This window comes from Eubalaena glacialis, chromosome 4, assembly GCF_028564815.1.
Source record: "Eubalaena glacialis isolate mEubGla1 chromosome 4, mEubGla1.1.hap2.+ XY, whole genome shotgun sequence".
Lineage (NCBI taxonomy): Eukaryota > Metazoa > Chordata > Mammalia > Artiodactyla > Balaenidae > Eubalaena > Eubalaena glacialis.
This window is the reverse complement of record NC_083719.1, coordinates 133,523,260-133,540,469: the sequence shown is the minus strand read 5'-3', so window position 1 is coordinate 133,540,469 and position 17,210 is coordinate 133,523,260. Positions and strand designations below refer to the sequence as shown.

The following is a 17,210-nucleotide window of genomic DNA, read 5'->3' as shown; positions in this document are numbered from 1 at the left end:
TGAATTTTGAAGAGGACAAAGAAGTGGAAGAAGGATTGCCAAGCCTCAAATTAAATGAGCCCTGAAGCTCTGACAGACTGTTCTTGCCACTTAAATTTATAAACCACTGAGAGCCAATAAATACTTAGCTGGCTATAGACATTTTAAAATACAATTAAAGAATGAATAAATTCATTTTTGTCAACTTGTGGGAGGCTTGTCTAATCCCTGTTTCCCTATAAGACACACAAACTGTAAATTCACATATTTCCAAAGGAGCCAGATTGAGTACCTACTCGGTTAAAAAAAAAATTTTTGCAAAACATTCAAGTGCATTATTGGGAGTAACAGATGTATCATAATTTTTCAGCTTTATCATTAAAACCCTGGTAATATTATGGAGAAAAATAAACAGTAACAAAGTAATGCCTTATTTATTTGGGGCTGTAGAATGGGTTTGCTATCAGTGAATCTTTCAGTTCTGAATTGAATTACATACTGATTTTTGAAGCTTGTAACAATCTTTAGTCTTTTGTGACCAGATTTGAAACTGCCTTCACACGATTTTTTAAAGAACACAACTGTCATGAGGAAATTACAATCCCTCATGTTTGTCAATAACACAGTAACATTCTTGGGAGCTAGAGAAATATGTTGGGGTACTTTCTCTTACATTAAATGGCTGCAGAGAACCACACTTTTTGAATTCTGAGGTGTACTTTTGGGTTTTACCTTTTTTCTTCTTGCAACTAAAATGTCACTTCCTTTGGGCAGCCTTATTTAACTCTCTTAGGTAGGTTTTGTAATTCTCTGTGTTTCCTCTGATTTGGTTCATACATCTATCCTAGATTTCATTACCTTGCATTTTGAGGTTCCTTTCTGTCTTATTCTCCTTAACTATAAATTATTTGAGTACTCATTTAACTCTACATCTCAAGTATTTATCACATGCCTTGACTCTTAATAAAGTGTCAAAAAAATACTTGGTATAAACAAAACGAAAAGAATGGGAGAAAATATTTGCAAACAAAGCGACCGACAATGGATTACCCTCCAAAATATACAAACAGCTCACGCAGCTCAATATCAAAAAAACAAACAACCCAATCAAAAAAATGGGCAGAAGATCTAAATAGATATTTCTCCAAGGGAGACATACAGATGGCCAAAAGGCACATGAAAAGATGCTCAACATCGCTAATTATTAGAGAAATGCAAATCAAAACTACAGTGAGGTATCACCTCACACCAGTCAGAATGGCTGTCATCAAAATGTCTACAAACAATAAATGCTGAAAAGGCTGTGGAGAAAAGGGAACCTTCCCTACACTGTTGGTGGGAATGTAAATTGGTACAACCACTATGGAGAACAGTATGGAGGTTCCTCAGAAAACTAAAAATAGAACTACCATATGACCCAGCAATCCCACTCCTAGGCATATACCCAGAGAAAACCATAGCTCAAAAAGACACATGCACCCCAATGTTCATTGCAGCTGTATTTACAATAGCCAGGACATGGAAGCAACCTAAATGTCTATCAACAGAGGAATGGATAAAGAAGATGTGGTACATATACACAATGGAATATTACTCAGCCATAGAAAAGAATGAAATAATGCCATCTGCAGCAACATGGATGGACCTAGAGATTATCATACTAAGTGAAGTAAGTCAGACAAAGACAAGTATCATATGATATTACTGATATGTGGAATCTAAAAAACATGATACAAATGAACTTACTTTCAAAACAGACTCATAGACTTTGAAAACAAAGTTATGGTTACCAAGTTGGGGGGGGGGATAAATTAGGAGTTTGGGATTAACATATCCACACCACTACACATAAAATAGATAATTAACAAGGATCTGCTGTACAGCACAGGGAACCCTACTCAATGTTCTGTAATAACCTATATGGGAAAAGAATCTGAAAAAAACACTTGGGAAACAGCTCCTTATAGACAATGAAATGGAAAATCAGGTCACCACCCTTGTTATAATTGAAGGTAGAGTAAAAGCATATCAGCACAGCCGCTGATGAAGAATTCTTTTATGAAGACCTTCTGGCTTCTTGCTTTTTTGTGGTTCCTTCCAAGCTTTTAGTGATATTTAGGGGAACAGAGTTGGCTGTCTGTGTACATTGGTCCATATAACCCTCTTCCTTTCTTTTACAATTGTCATGGCATACATCTGGGAAATAGGATTTCATAGTCCATTTCCCATTCTGGTAGGATCAGAATCCTAAAAGGAAACGTCACAGTTGAAAAGAATGCTTAGAGCAAGGTAGTCATTCAAAGGTAGTCTCTGTTCTTACAGAAAATACCTATGTCAAACTGAATGGCCTATTTCCAGTCTCAGATCAGGCACAGTCTGAGATCAGGGATTTTTTCCATTTGTCTTATACAGACTTCGGGGAAAAAAAAACTGTGTGAAAAAGTGAACATTTAAAATATTCAAATTTTAAATTCAAATTTTAAGATCATGAATTTATTCAAATCCAGTTTCTATTCAAAGTTAGTTTTTCTTATTTAGAGGGATGGGGGTAGTGCCTGGTATATTTTTAAGTATAGTCTTGAATCTAGAGCCACACGTCATGATTTCAGAATCGCCCTGCAGCAGCAGAGTCTACAAATACGCCTGAGTTGGGTGTTGGGCGCAGACTTTACCAACACTCCTTATTTGTCTGGAGAGAAACAACCCTCTTTTGTGATTTTCAGCTCAACCCTGGATTATTTACAAACCTCTTAAGCCAACACTGCAAATATAGTAACTATAGTAACTCTAATAAGAAAAGCAGTGAACCAAAACGCTCACAGAGAGGAAGCTACCATTCCTTTAGCTGGGAGCTGAGATCTTCCAGGAAGAAACGTCAGAGGCCTAAAATTTGCTTCTCATTAACAAACAAGCAAGCAGAAAACAACAATAGAACAAACAAAAAAAACCTCCAGCAGCCAAGAAAGGGGTATGAGGAAACAAAAATTATCCCAAAAGCAGAGCAACTAAGCCCGTGCACCACAACTACTGAGCCTGCACTCTAGAGCCCGTGCGCCACAACTACTGAGCCCACGTGCCACAACTACTGAGCCTGAGCTCTAGAGCCTGCAAGCCATAACTACTGAGTCCGCGTGCCACTGCTACTGAAGCCCGTGCGCCTAGAGCCCGTGCTCCGCAGCAAGAGAAGCCACCGCAGTGAGAAGCCCGCGCACCGCAACAAAGAGTAGACCCCGCTCACCACAACTAGAGAAAGCCCGTGCACAGTAATGAAGACCCAACACAGCCAAAAATAAATAAGTAAAAGGTTTTTAAATAAATAAATAAATAAATAAAATCAAGCGGGAAAACTAAAAAAAAAAAAAAAAAAATTATCCTAAAAGAGAAGGTCTCAAAAATAGATGTTATTTTTCTCATGTTTGATTGATCGAGTAGCTGAGGGACATGAATGGATATTTAAGTTTTACTTGTTTATCTGAGAAGTCAGTCTAAGTATAAATAAAGGAAGCACAAAAAGACTTTAGTATGTAATTCTTAAGCTGGTCTTTTGTTTGCCCCTGTTCAGATTGTGTTGATGCGTAATAGCCTGAACTGAGTCAGGAGCCTAGAATGTGATCACTTGGCTTCTCCATCCCTCTGGAACTTTTTTTTTAATGGTGCTTTGTGGCAGAACCTCTGACCAAAAAACCATTTTTTAAAATTTTTTTATTTTTTAGATTCCATATATATGTGTTAGCATACAGTATTTGTTTTTCTTTTTCTGACTTACTTCACTCTGTATGACAGACTCTAGGTCCATCCACCTCACTACAAATAACTCAATTTCATTTCTTTTTATGGCTGAGTAATATTCCATTGTATATATGTGCCACACCGCTATCCATTCATCTGTCCATGGACACTTAGGTTGCTTCCATGTCCTGGCTATTGTAAACAGAGCTGCAATGAACATTGTAGTACATGATAGAGTTCAGCTCCTTTTAGACATCACTTATCTTTGGGCTGATCAGCACAAATCATTCACTAGTTCTGTAAAAAACAACCCCCCCTTCCCCCAAATAAAAACCCCTGCTCCTAAACAGGACTGTGAAAAGACAGGGAACCGGGCCACCCATTAGCCTGCTTGAAAGAGTTCTTACATCATAGCCACAAGGATCCAGTTCATTCTCAGAGAATGAGCTCTCTCAGGGTCCTAAAATGCACATTTCCTTGGGTGGATTTGATTAAAAGATTCCAGCTTTAGCACATTAATATGAAACCCAGGATCTAACTGACAGAGAGTCACGCAACTTCTGGCCTCTGGAAGACCTGGTGAAAATGGTTATTCCAGTAACATGTAAAACGTCACAGTGTGGTATGTAATTTTAAAAATATAGCCCACTGTATACGGGATTTTGCTAAGAAAAGGTTCTCACTCCCCACCGATTATCCTCTCCCTTTGGCCCGATTTATTTCCCTATATTCATAAAGACTTACAGGCCTGGCAGGAATGCTATGGTTTTGTAATGAGGTGATATATTCTCCACTTCCTGAGGACATGTTTCTGTTTGGGGAAATGCAAGCTCCAACGTGGCTGCTGCTGTTTTCGCAAAACAGAGATCTCGGGACTGGTTGTGAAAGAGAAGGTATGACGTGTGCAATACAGGTGCGTTTGCATATAGTTGATGTCTTTATGCAAGAGTTATTCAGGGCTATTTATGAGGATTTATGATTGGTCTTAATTAAAAGAACTGTGAGAAATGAAGAAAGCCAATATTCACTGAATTCTTCATGGCTCTAATTCCACAGTGAAAATTAAAGTTATATTTGTATCATCATACCAATTTATATGTGTTTCATTTAGAGGGCTGGGGATAGTTCTTTGGTGGCAGGAATGGTTTTTTGGCTATATCTCTGTCTATTTGTCCGTCGGTATGTCTATTGTTCCTTTTTGCTTTCCATAAGTTGTTGGTGGTAAGTACATGGCATCGCAGAGCCCTTTTCTGCTAAAAGCAGCATGCTTACGGATATCTGATTAACACCAGTACATGGAATACCCACAGAAGGTAGTTCTAGCACCGTATCATTCCAGAAAATGGGGAGCTTGTTAGATAGAAAAAAAAAAAGTATTGTATTTACAGTTCAGCTTCTTTTAAACACCACTTTTCTTTGGGCTGATCAGCACCAATTACTGATTAGTTCTCTAACTGGAGAGGATTTTGGTACCACAAAATACATCAGGAAATACACACTACAAATGAACGAATCCTAAATCTCACAACTCCAAGACTGGCAACCACTTCCTCCAAACTTTCAACTTTCAGTCCTCAGAGAAAATTTTCTCTTAGTTGGAGCTTATCTTCACATCCTTTCTCATCTCTCCCAGTTCATATACTCATGATACTGTTACATCATAGATATTCAAAATGCATCATCAACCAGTTGCACAAAGAGAGCAAACAGCCACTTAATCAATGCAAACCATACTCAGAAGTTTACCTTAGTTCCTTGAAGGGATCTGCCCTGACATTAGGTGTCTCTATAGATTTAGGGAACACTGTGCCCTCTGCTCCTGTAAACAAAAGAAAAAAGCAAACAGAGGTTGGAGAGTTGGATGTGTCACTGGGAGGCACAGTCAGCATAATGACTGGAGCTAAATGCAGCGAATCCTCTATACAACCCAATACACAGCTATTCTGCCACTGGCTCTAGGGCAGGTCTCCGTGCTAGGAGAGCATTCAATCAACTCATGCAAACAGCCTTTGAAAAAACAAGGAACTCTTTTGAATGTGTTCTTGCTGAGATCAGAGTGAGGCCATGAGGCAAATTCCATGTTGGCTTAAAAAAATAAAAAAATAAAAAAAATAGATGCCTAGAAATGGCATGGTCTGACTCATGTCTCTCATAAACTATTAACAGTCACCCAACTGGAAGTGTTTTGAAAACCAGCAGCTGAAATTCTGTTACTGCAGCATGGGGCACAAATCACATAACACATACAACATCTAAGAAATGGGTTAGATGGTAGAGAATACTGTAAGACTGTAAGGTATTTGCCTAAGGACAATTAAGCCCAAGTTTTTCAGTAAATCGAGTTTTACACGATAATCTTGAAAACTTAGAACACTATGAGGGATCATTTGAAGTTCAGTGCTTTTACAATTTGAGTATTAACATTGATCCCCGACCCAATCTAGACATTTAGCTCTTGACTTTGCTATAAGCTTTTATCTTTACAACTTGTCAACATCAGCTGAACCTTTCCAGCCGTAAAGATTGTGATTATCTAATTTGTCTGCTCCCAAAGTGTCTTCAAATCATTTAAGCCTCAGTTTATCACAGACAATTGCACTGGATATTTGTTTTTCAATTAAACTTAGCCAGGCAGTATCCTGAAGTAAAGGTGTTTATTTTTATATGCTCAGTGTCCTTCTCTGATGCTGTGAAGGGATGGAATAATATCTTGCATTCATGTGTGAATTTCTAGAATCCTCTTGCATTGTTATAATGTCTAGAAATCCTCTACTAACCACTGTTATTCCAAATCCAGGTTTATCCCAACATATTAATGACTCTAGGAAAATGAATTGATTTCCTGGCTTTTGTAGCAACTATGGAAATATTTAATCTTTTTTGATAAGAGTAATAGACCACTGCAAGTAAAATCAGAATTTTTTTTCTGCCTTAACATATGGTCACTAAAAGAATATTCTGGTGAATAATAACTATTCTTCTCAGCTAACATTTTTGAGTGACTACCACATTGCTGGATACCATCATAGATATATCTCATTTATTCCCTGCAACAACCCCATAAAACTGACAGTTCCAGGTGGCATAGAGACACTCCATGTGGGGACCTTTAAGATCTTTCTCTGCCCGTAGACACTTTTACTTTCCAAGATCCCAAATCACATCATTTCAAATATACAGGTACATTTCAAAATGTACCCATAGCCCCATTAAATACATTTTTTTGGTGTAAATTTCATAAGAATGTTCACTGTTTTATTAAGTATATATTATTTATTTTGCTCTAGTGATTGAAACTTTACTGTGTTCTTGATAACTGTGATGGTTAATTGTATGTGTCAACTTGACAGGATCAAAAGTTGCCCAGATATTTGGCTAAACATTATTTCTGGATGTGTCTGTGAGGGTGTTTCCAGATGAGATTAGCATTTGAATAGGTGTGCTGAATAAAGCAGTTTGCCCTCTCCAATGTAAGTGGGCATCATCCTATCAGATGAGGGCCTGAATACAACAAAAAAGTGGAGGAAGGAAGTATTCCGCCCTTCCTGCCTCACCCTGTGAGCTGGGACATTGATCTTTTCCTGCTGTCCATGGTCCTGGTTCTCAGGCCTGCAGACCTAGACTGGAATCAACACCACTTACTCCCCTTATTTTCAGGCATTTGGACTCAGACTAAATTACACCACTGGCCTTCCTAAGTCCCCATTCAACAGACAGCTGAGTGTGGGATTTCTCAGCCTCTATAATTGTGTGAGCCAGTTTCTTACAATAAATCTCTTTCTCTGTATAGACCTTATTGGTTCGGTTTCTCTGGAGAACTCTGACTGATACAGTAACTGAGTAAGAATGGGGTGGATTACAAATTATAATGTAGCTTTTGTGACATATGTATTACATTTGGTTTTGCAGAATATCCATTTCCCCTCTCCAACATTTTTGGGATCCTTTGAGGAGCACCTAGGTCAAAGGCACTGTGGAGGCTGCCAAGTGGATAAAACAGGCTTGCAGAAGTCACAGAACAGTGACTGACACATCGGAAGGTGGCTCTAAGCTGTGTGAAACCCAAGACCATGCCCTCAGCCATCTCTCAGTGCCATCTTGTCTGTCACTGAACAACTCCCATCTGCTGCTACTGTAGTTAACAGGGACTTCTCTTCGACATTCTTAGAGATGCTTAGTTCTTAGCCATTTGAGCTCTATTTAAAAATATCTGTATCTATATCTACATATTTAAAGGAACAATTATATATCTCAATAAGGAGAGGAGAGTTATTTCTGTTTATTTACATTGTCTCTACTCCCTAGTGTCAGCTCAAATCTCCTCTACCTCTACCGAGAATTCCATGAAAGCTGCAACAGAAAGAGCATTACCTCTTTCCAAATCAGCCATAATTGTTTGACTCACCCACATGGCAATGAGCATGGCCCATGGACAGCTTTCATTATTTGAATTGTTTCTAGAATGCTGTAACACTTAATGTTTCACCTCTTTCTCATGCCCACTCTTTCCATCATTTTATAAGATCTTTGAAGTCAAAGAAGATCTATTTTGCAACTTTGGTGACTGTACCAAGTAGGTGCACACAGTAGGACATAGATTACACTTATTCAGACCAGTTGTCCAAAAATGAGGAGTGACCGGCTCTTATGAAAAATGAACCTCAAAAGCTCGGGCCATTTTCTTTATCCCATCCAAACTCTGTACTGAGCCTGTTTCTTTATTTGTCAGATACAATGACAAAACTTCATCTGCTACTTTACTTATCACTTCTGGCTCTACTAGGCTCAAGAGGGAACTGCTCTACTGCAGCGGGGGGCGCTGAGCTCTGCCACCCTTTGAAAGCAAGGCCAAGGGGGAAAAAGGGTGACAGTAAAGTCATCCAGCACATTACAGATGCTCACTATCTGTGTTTGTGGAAAGAACATGGTCTCCTTGGAACACCTGAGCTTGGATCCTCAGCTCTCTGACCTGCAAGCGCATTTGCTGTGCTCCTGGCTAGGAGTGCGTCTTGCTCTCTGTCCTATCCTCGTTGTCTAGCACAGCGCAGGCACTCAACAAGTACTTGTAAGATGACTACGTACACTCATTAGGCACTGAGCACACAGCATTTGGGATTTACCTCGCAGACATTCATCTTATCTCTTCAACTAGATAGTAAGCTCTGTGTGGGCAGGGGCAAGGTCTTATACAGAGTATAACCAGATTCGCCTTTAGGTTCCCAAGACTCCTCCTGGACTCAATTCAACTAGTACTACCACTTTTATGGGAGTACTAATTTACTGCTATAAAACTCCTCATACCTCACATATTAAATGAATGTCTAAAATCACACCCGGGTGCATTTTAACTATACCACTAAAATAAAGGAGTATGCTTATAAAGGAATGCTATTTGGGCTGAATAGAAATATCTCTTTAAAGTAGAATAAGATCAGAATGCTTGTGTTCTCTTTCCCAAACCAAGGAACCTGCTTATCCTATAGATAAGAGAACTGGGGCTAAAGACACATGGGGCTCATGGTCCTATGGCCAGTGGGCACTAGAGCTGAGATTCACATCCGGGCATCTGACTAAAGAACCCACATTTAGCCCCAGCGCCCTAGTGCCTTGTTTTCTCAGTGCCAGGCCAATGTGGCACTCATTAAATGGCAAGCGAGCAAAATCCAGAGGGGATGGGCTCTGACAGGTGGAGGAGATGGGTAACTGACAGGCTCTGGTTGTGGATGAAAGTGAAGGGCAAGACACTCATGCTCCTTTAGCTTCCATCGTCCAACCAGATGCCCTTTGATTGTTTTTTTGCTGGACTTCGGCCATAGGGGTCCACATGTCCCATACATACTGGAGGACAGACACATGCATGTGACTTCTCAGGGGAACTTATCAAAATCTCTCAGTAGCTGAGTGACCTTGGGCATGAATCTCTCTGACGCTCAGTTTCCTTCTCTGAAAAGAAGAGATATGGGTAGTACTCTCATCTCCCAGGGATCTTGGAGACTAAATGAGATCTCTGGTACATAGCAATCATCAAATGACAATTAATAAAATACCACTACTAGTACTAAAATGTTCATGAACCCTATTCTTTCCTCCTCTTATTTGGGTCCTCTATGACTCTTAAAAAATAACATTTTAAAAGCACTTACTACAAAGTAGAAACTATTGAAACCGTCTTCATTTGATCATGAGAATAACCCTGTGAGGGAGGGACTATTAATTTCTGTTATTATGGTTGTGGAATGTGAGATTCAGAGAAGTCAAGAAATTCTTCTATGGTCACACAGTGAAGAGGGGGAGCCAGGATTTGAACTCCAGCATTTCAGCTCTGAAACTGATGCCCTTGACCCTACTCTAGACCCTCATTCAGCAGATTAAGTAACTCTCTACTTGCTCATCTTTTTATGAAACATGAACGAATACCCATGTTTATAGCCTCAAGTAACACCTGCTAAATCCCCTATCACTCCTCTTCTAAAAATAATTCCCATGTACAATGAAATGAGATATTAATACATTTCAAAAAGATCATTTCTTTCCAAGTCCTAACAGATTTCTGATTTCCACACCATTTTTCACTTTTCCAAAAGCTGCAGAGTGGACAATCATCCATCAGGATGAATGCCCCCATCCCATCCTCTATCCATTCTTAGATAATAAATTATTCTCAATTTTATTATTTCAAAAAGGTTTCTATTAAAGCCATGCCTACTGCTTCCTTCTTTTGACACGATCTAATTTACTGGCAATAAATGTTCATAAACAGTTTGGGTGAAAAAATCCATAAAGCCATTTCAGCTTTATTTTAAGTTCCATTTAATGTCCCTCAGAAACGATTTCATCAATGTGTTTCCATTAGCTGGTTCTCTGCCCAGTAACTTAATTCCACACAATCAATCAGGAACTTATAAAGCATGTGACAGGATCTTTCTAAAGTGTTTTGAATCATCATAAAGATCAGCTCAATGGCTCTTTTTTCCTACTAGCACAGGTAGGAAGTAAACTCGTCAAAAAAATCTCTAATGCACTTTGTTGCCATAGTAACAAAAAAGCCAGTTTCTCCTCTCTAGAAAGTATGCTCAAGTTCAGAGGTCAGTTTGGTCATGCTTTTCCCTCAGAGTGTCCTGGATGTCAAGAGCCCTGAAATCCAGTCCTATCTCTGTGATGTTGGGCAAATCACATAACTCTCTCTGGCCCTTGATTTCCTTCACTGTAAAATGAGGGATGGGATGAGAAGCGTCAGAGCTAAAGTGTTTTCTCCTCAAATTTAAAATTTCATAAGGTAACAATCTAATCTAAACAGAAGACTATCTTTAGCCACCTCCATTCCCTACCAGGAAAACAGAGCAACCCTGGGATATCAAAGGAAAATGTTAAAAATGTTCTCAGTGTTTAAGGAAGAAGCAAATGAAAGCAGACAGACGTTTGTCCAGTTCAAACTACAATTAACTGGTAGAAATAATCACCAGAAAATAAACCTCATAAGAGAAAAAATGGTGAAGAACAAAATTTACTGTAGATGAGAATAACTAAAAAACCCAAAAACCTGGTTTGTAACTCTTTATTGATCTGGGGAAATTCAATTGTATAAAAATAAGAAACATTAAAGTGCCTAAATCTGTACCTGTTGAAAATAGCCATGGACTAAATACTGGAAGAAAAATTTAGATCTGCAAATTATGATACAGGAAAATTGGACTTGAGAGAAACATAAGACACAAAAGAAAAAATTACCATGATAGAAGTTATAATTAGTAACACTGGAGTTTAAGAAATTTATGATAAATCAAATCTTTGTTGTACACAGAAAAGAACTACTCTTACAGACACTAATTTCAAGAAAAGCTTTTAAAAAGGGCAGACATGGTTTAAGAGTACTGTTTAGAAAATTGATGAAGGAATTAAACTAGCTTAATGGAGTTTGCTCTGGTAAATTCTTTCTAGACATACATTCTTTAACATGGGCATAATTATGATTAATGCTTTTATATAAATGAAAATAGACTAAAAATCATCTTTGGGTTAAAACCATGGAGCTAAAATGTTTAACAGGTTCCATATGTGAGTTAAAATATCTGATGACCACTGTTTGAAGTCAACGTTCTAAGTTTTCCAATTCCTGTTGCTTGGGTAGATATATCCTGAATGACAGTCCTTAATAACAACCATATTTTACTTGATAAGGTTCTATTTTCATACCAATATTAGATTATAAAACAGACAAAGGATGTCAATCTAAAAAATGGTGATAAGAAAATGGGAGAAGGAAGCACATAGAAGCAACCTAAGTGCCCATCAACAGATGAATGGATAAAGAAGATGTGGCACATATATACAATGGAATATTACTCTGCCATAAAAAGAAACGAAATTGAGTTATTTGTAGTGAGGTGGATGGACCTAGAGTTTGTCATATAGAGTGAAGTAAGTCAGAAAGAGAAAAACAAATACTGTATGCTAACACATATATATGGAATCTAAAAAAAAAAAATTGGTTCTGAAGAACCTAGCGGCAGGACAGGAATAAAGACGCAGATGTAGAGAATGGACTTGAGGACACAAGGAGGGGGAAGGGTAAGCTGGGACGAAGTGAGAGAATAGCATTGACATATATACACTACCAAATGTAAAACAGATAGCTAGTGGGAAGCAGCCGCATAGCACAGGGAGATCAGCTTGGTGCTTTGTGACCACCTAGAGGGGTGGGATGGGGAGGGTGGGAGGGAGACGCAAGAGGGAGGGGATGTGGGGATATACGTATACGTATAGCTGATTCACTTTCTTATACAGCAGAAACTAACACAACAATGTAAAGCAATTATACTTCAACAAAGATGTTAAAGAAAAGAAAATGGGAGAAAGAATGATTCAATTTCCTGAAATATCAGAGAACTAGGAAACCAAAGACCTGATTTTTAGCGCTGATTTTGCATAAGCTTATAGCTGACTGTTGGCCATTTGCCCTCAGGTCTTATTTCCCCATTTGTTGTACAAAGTGGGGGTGGGGATTAGATGGTCCATGAGGCCACCTCCAGCCCTGATGTTTTAGGAACCTCCAGATAACCTGGTTGGATGAACCTAATGGACCAGGAGAGGAGCATGGTAGGTTTGATAAACCCAAAGTTAAATGTATTTAACAAATACGTATTGAGCAGGGGACTGTAGAGGTGAACCAGAGAGACATGGAGCTTATAGACCAGTAGACTGTAGTACTCTCCAGTAGGGTACACTGGCTAGTTCAAAGAATCAGTAATTAAGTAAACTCAGAAATAACATACAATAGTGACAAATGGTGATATGGACTTGAAAGGAAAATCAAACATGTCTTTGAAAGTATAAAACTTGGGGTCATAGATTGGTCTGTCAGGTATGTTTCCCTGAAAAAGTGAAGTTTTGCTGATATTTGTTAAGTGATTAGGAACAACCTAGTTAAGAGGGGGAAGGAACGGTAGAAGAGATTATGCAAAGGTGGCAGGGTTGGGAAGCTGAGGTCAGTAAAGAAGATTGGTGTGGCCAGACCATATTTAGCAAGGGCAAGCAGTGTGGGATGAGACTGGAGAGGTGGGTTGGCCCAGGTAATGCAGAGCGACGGTGAAGGTTTTTTTCTTTTTTGGCCGTGCCACACGGCGTGCGGGATCTTAGTTCCCTCACCAGGGATCAAACCCACGCCCCCTGCAGTGGAAGAACAGAGTCTTACCCACTGGACTCCCAGGGAAGTCCCACAGTGAGGGTATTAAGCAGACTCGAGCAAACTGGCATTTTTCAAAGATTACTGTGGCTGCATGTTATGGTCTGCATATTTGTGTCCCCCTAAAAGTCACATGCTCCAACTGTAACCTTCACCAGAAGTCAACCATGCTGGTGCCCTGATCTCAGACCTCCCAGTCTCCAGAAGAGTGAGAAATAAATGTCTGTTGTTTAAGCTACCTAGTCTGTGCTATCTGTTACAGCAGCCTGAGCTGTCTGAGACACTGTATCGTGGAAAAGACACTTGAAGAGGGCAAAGGTAAATGAGGCGAAGCAGAGGAGACATGATGACAGCTTGGACTAAAGAACTGGCAGCCAGGACGGAGAAGTGCAGGTGGGTTAGGAAATATGTTAAGAGGAAAACCAATGGGATCTAGTGATGTGCTGGACAAGAGGGAGACAGAGAATGACCACAGGGCCCATGGGAAGATCTGAAATTGAGGTCAAAGCCAAGTGATTAACACCCAAAGCCAGCTGTGCCCACGGCAACCTTACACTTCTCCAATAAAATCTAGCTTCTTTGACATTTGATATTTTAATTTCAGTTGAAATTGCCTTTACTTAATACCAGAAGCCGCTATGAATCCAGCTATATTTTTCCTGTGAAGGTACAGGCAACATGACAGAAAATTTTTAAGTCTCTCACAGTGTTTACAAGCATTTTTAAAAAACACTATGAATAATGTAATAATTCTTTGAATAATGAACATTGTCTTCTGTGAAAGATAATTTTCTGGTTACTCCAATGTTTCAGCTGAACACAGTTCATATGTCTTCTATTGCTTAAAATCTTTCTAAAGTACATGAGGTAATGATTTTTGCCTCTGTAAGTCTAGGCTCCTGACATGGTTACACTTTGATACTTAAACATTCTATGATATCTGAGTGAGACCCATTTTCCTGAAAACTAATCTCATCTACAGCACATTATCCAAGATAGGTATAAGTGAATTGTGAGAGAAATGATCACAGAAAATTCCTCAGAATTTTCCACAGAAACAGTGCTTTTGGATTTAATTCCTAATGTGAACTTTTGACTTTCTCTTAATACTCTTATGCAGTGAAAAATTCTTTTCAAGGAGGGAGTTGGGTTATGTTAAGTCAACAGTTTAAAGTGAACTGAGTAATCAGTGAGGTTGCAGAGGTTCCACTCATTTCAGGATTAACCACTTTGAAGGGGGCTGTCAATTTCTGAAAGCCATCCCCACACATGAGCAACAGACAGATGCAAGACAGTAACTTTGATTGGAAAAAGTCACTTGAAGTAACTTAATCCCCTTGTGTCTCCCTGGCTGCTGGTGGCATTTAATAAACTGTTAACGCAAAACATTTGTAGTCATTACAAGTTGTTTCTAGGATACGTATGAAATATTTTCTTTTTAGGAACTAGGACAGATTTGCCTAACCTCAAAGTACAGATAATTCATTCAACAAATATTTATGGAGGGCCTACTCCATAAATGGGTTGGTGGGGAAAACAGGTTCAGACTTTCTTCCTTAAGGGATCAAAAAACATAAAATCTACAGCCATTCCAAGTGTTAGAATATTTGTTGTCTATAAAATATTTAACAAAAAAACAATATTTTACTATGTGCATGGCACAATGCTAAGGCAATATTCAGTTTGAAACTCTGATCTCTGCCCTTATGTAGGTTTATTATAGCTAGGCAGAAAGATATTTGAGAACAAATTTAAATTGATTTTTGATAAAAATTATCATAAACCATGCATTCTCAATGAGGGTAATGTAGCCCCCAAAGGTACAAAAATTGGTCCTGGAGGGCAGAATAAATCTTAATCCATTCATGTATAAAGCACAAATATACATAAATAGATATACAGTATCTACGACACTAAAATTCCATTGGATGGGTGCAATTAGGGAGAAAAAGGACTGAAATGATTCCTTAGAAGAGTGATACTGGAAAAAAGGGTGAGGAACACTGATGTAAATACTCGGAAGTAGGAAAGGGAGCTGACGGAACATTGAGTGGGAGGCTTGCCATAGTATGGAAGGATCTGCGAAGGCTTCCTGGGGAAACGAAGAAGGAAGAGGAATTAGGCAGGCAGAGAGACAGCTGAGGTGGAGGCGGGTGGACAGAGCACATCTGGAAGGAGGACACGTACGAAGGCCCGGAGACAAGAGGGAGGATGCGGCTTTCAAGGAATAATGATAACATCAGCGTAGCCTGAGTGGGCGGAGCAAGACGGTCGTAAAAGGAGATTGGTGAGGGCGAGGGGCAAGGTCATGTAGGGCATGTAGGCCGTGTTAAAATTTCAGAGGAGTTTTCACAGTTGGATAGCTGATATTCTATCTAAGATACTGTTAGATAGAAGGAATCTGGTCGCTTTCTGCTGTCGCTGACCTGCTGTGACAGCTCTGGACAGCCTACATCCAGAATTATTATTACGTAATAAAAATAAACTTCTGATTTGTTTAAGCCACTGCTTGTTGAGTGTCTGTAATTCCAATAGCTATAGGGCCTGACTACAGGCATACCTCGTTTTATCGTGCTTTACTGTATTGAGCTTCACCGATATTACGTTTTCCACAAATTGAAGGTTTGTAGCTGCCCTCTGTCGAGCAAGTCTATTGTTGGTGCCGTTTGTCTAACGGCATTTGCTCACTTCGTGTCTCTGCGTCACATTTTGGTAATTCTCACAACATCCCTCACTTTTTCATTATTATTATGTTTGTTATGGTGATCCGTGTTCAGTGATTTTTGATGTTACTATTATCAATGTTTAGGAGCTCCACAAACCATGCCCATATAAGATGGCGAACTAAATTGTTAAATGTCATGTGTGTTCTGACTGCTCCACCGACCGGCTGTTCCCTTGTCTCTCTCTCTCCTTGGGCCTCCCTAATTCCTGAGACACAAAAGTATTGAAATTAGGCCAGTTAATAGCCCCACAATGGCCTCTAAGGGTTTAAGTGAAAGGAAGAGTCGCACATCTCTTACTTTAAATCAAAAGCTAGAAATGATTAAGCTTAGTGAGGAAGGCAAGTCAAAAGCCAAGACAGGCTGAAAGCTGGGCCTCTTGTGTCAAACAGTTAGCCAAGTTGTGAATGCAAGGGAAAAATTATTGAAGGAAATTAAAAATGTTACTCTAGTGAACACGCGAATGATAAGAAAGTTAAACAGCCTTATTGCTGATATGGAGAAAGTTCTAGTGTTCTGGAGAGAAGACCAAAGCAGTCACAACATTCCCTTAAACCAAAGACTATTCCAGAGCAAGGCCCTAATTCTCTTCAATTCTATGAAGGCTGAGAGAGGTGATGAAGTTGGAGAAGAAAAGTTTGAAGCTAGCAGAGGTTGGTTCATGAGGTTTAAGGAAAGAAGCCATCTCCACAACATAGAAGTGCAAGGTGAAGCAGCAAGTGCTGATGTAGAAACTGCAGCAAGTTATCCAGAAGATCTAGCTAAGATAATTCATGAAGGTGGCTACATTAGATGACAGATTTTCAGTGTAAATGAAACAGCCTTATATTGGAAGATGCTATCTAGGACTTTCACAGCTAGAGAGGAGAAGTCAACGCCTGACTTCAAAGCTTAAAGGACAGGCTGACTCTCTTAGGGGTTAATGCAGCTGGTGACTTTAAGCTGAAGCCATTGCTCATTTCTCATTCTTAAAATTTTGGGGCTCTTAAGAATTATGCTAAATCTACTCTGCCTGTGTTCTATAAATGGAACAACAAAGCCTGGATGACAGTATATCTGTTTACAACATGGTGTACTGAATATTTTAAGTTCACTGG

At 39.2% G+C, this 17,210-nt stretch overlaps 1 protein-coding gene across 1 annotated transcript in view; it reads right to left on the bottom strand.

Annotated features, from left to right (window-relative positions):
- Nucleotides 1–17,210, bottom strand: part of SGCD (sarcoglycan delta) — a 407,112-nt gene that overhangs the window by 102,752 nt on the left and 287,150 nt on the right. The window contains exon 6 of the mRNA XM_061188369.1: nucleotides 5,455–5,527. Within this exon, the coding sequence (XP_061044352.1) occupies nucleotides 5,455–5,527 (73 nt within the window). The remainder of the gene's footprint in view (nucleotides 1–5,454; nucleotides 5,528–17,210) is intronic.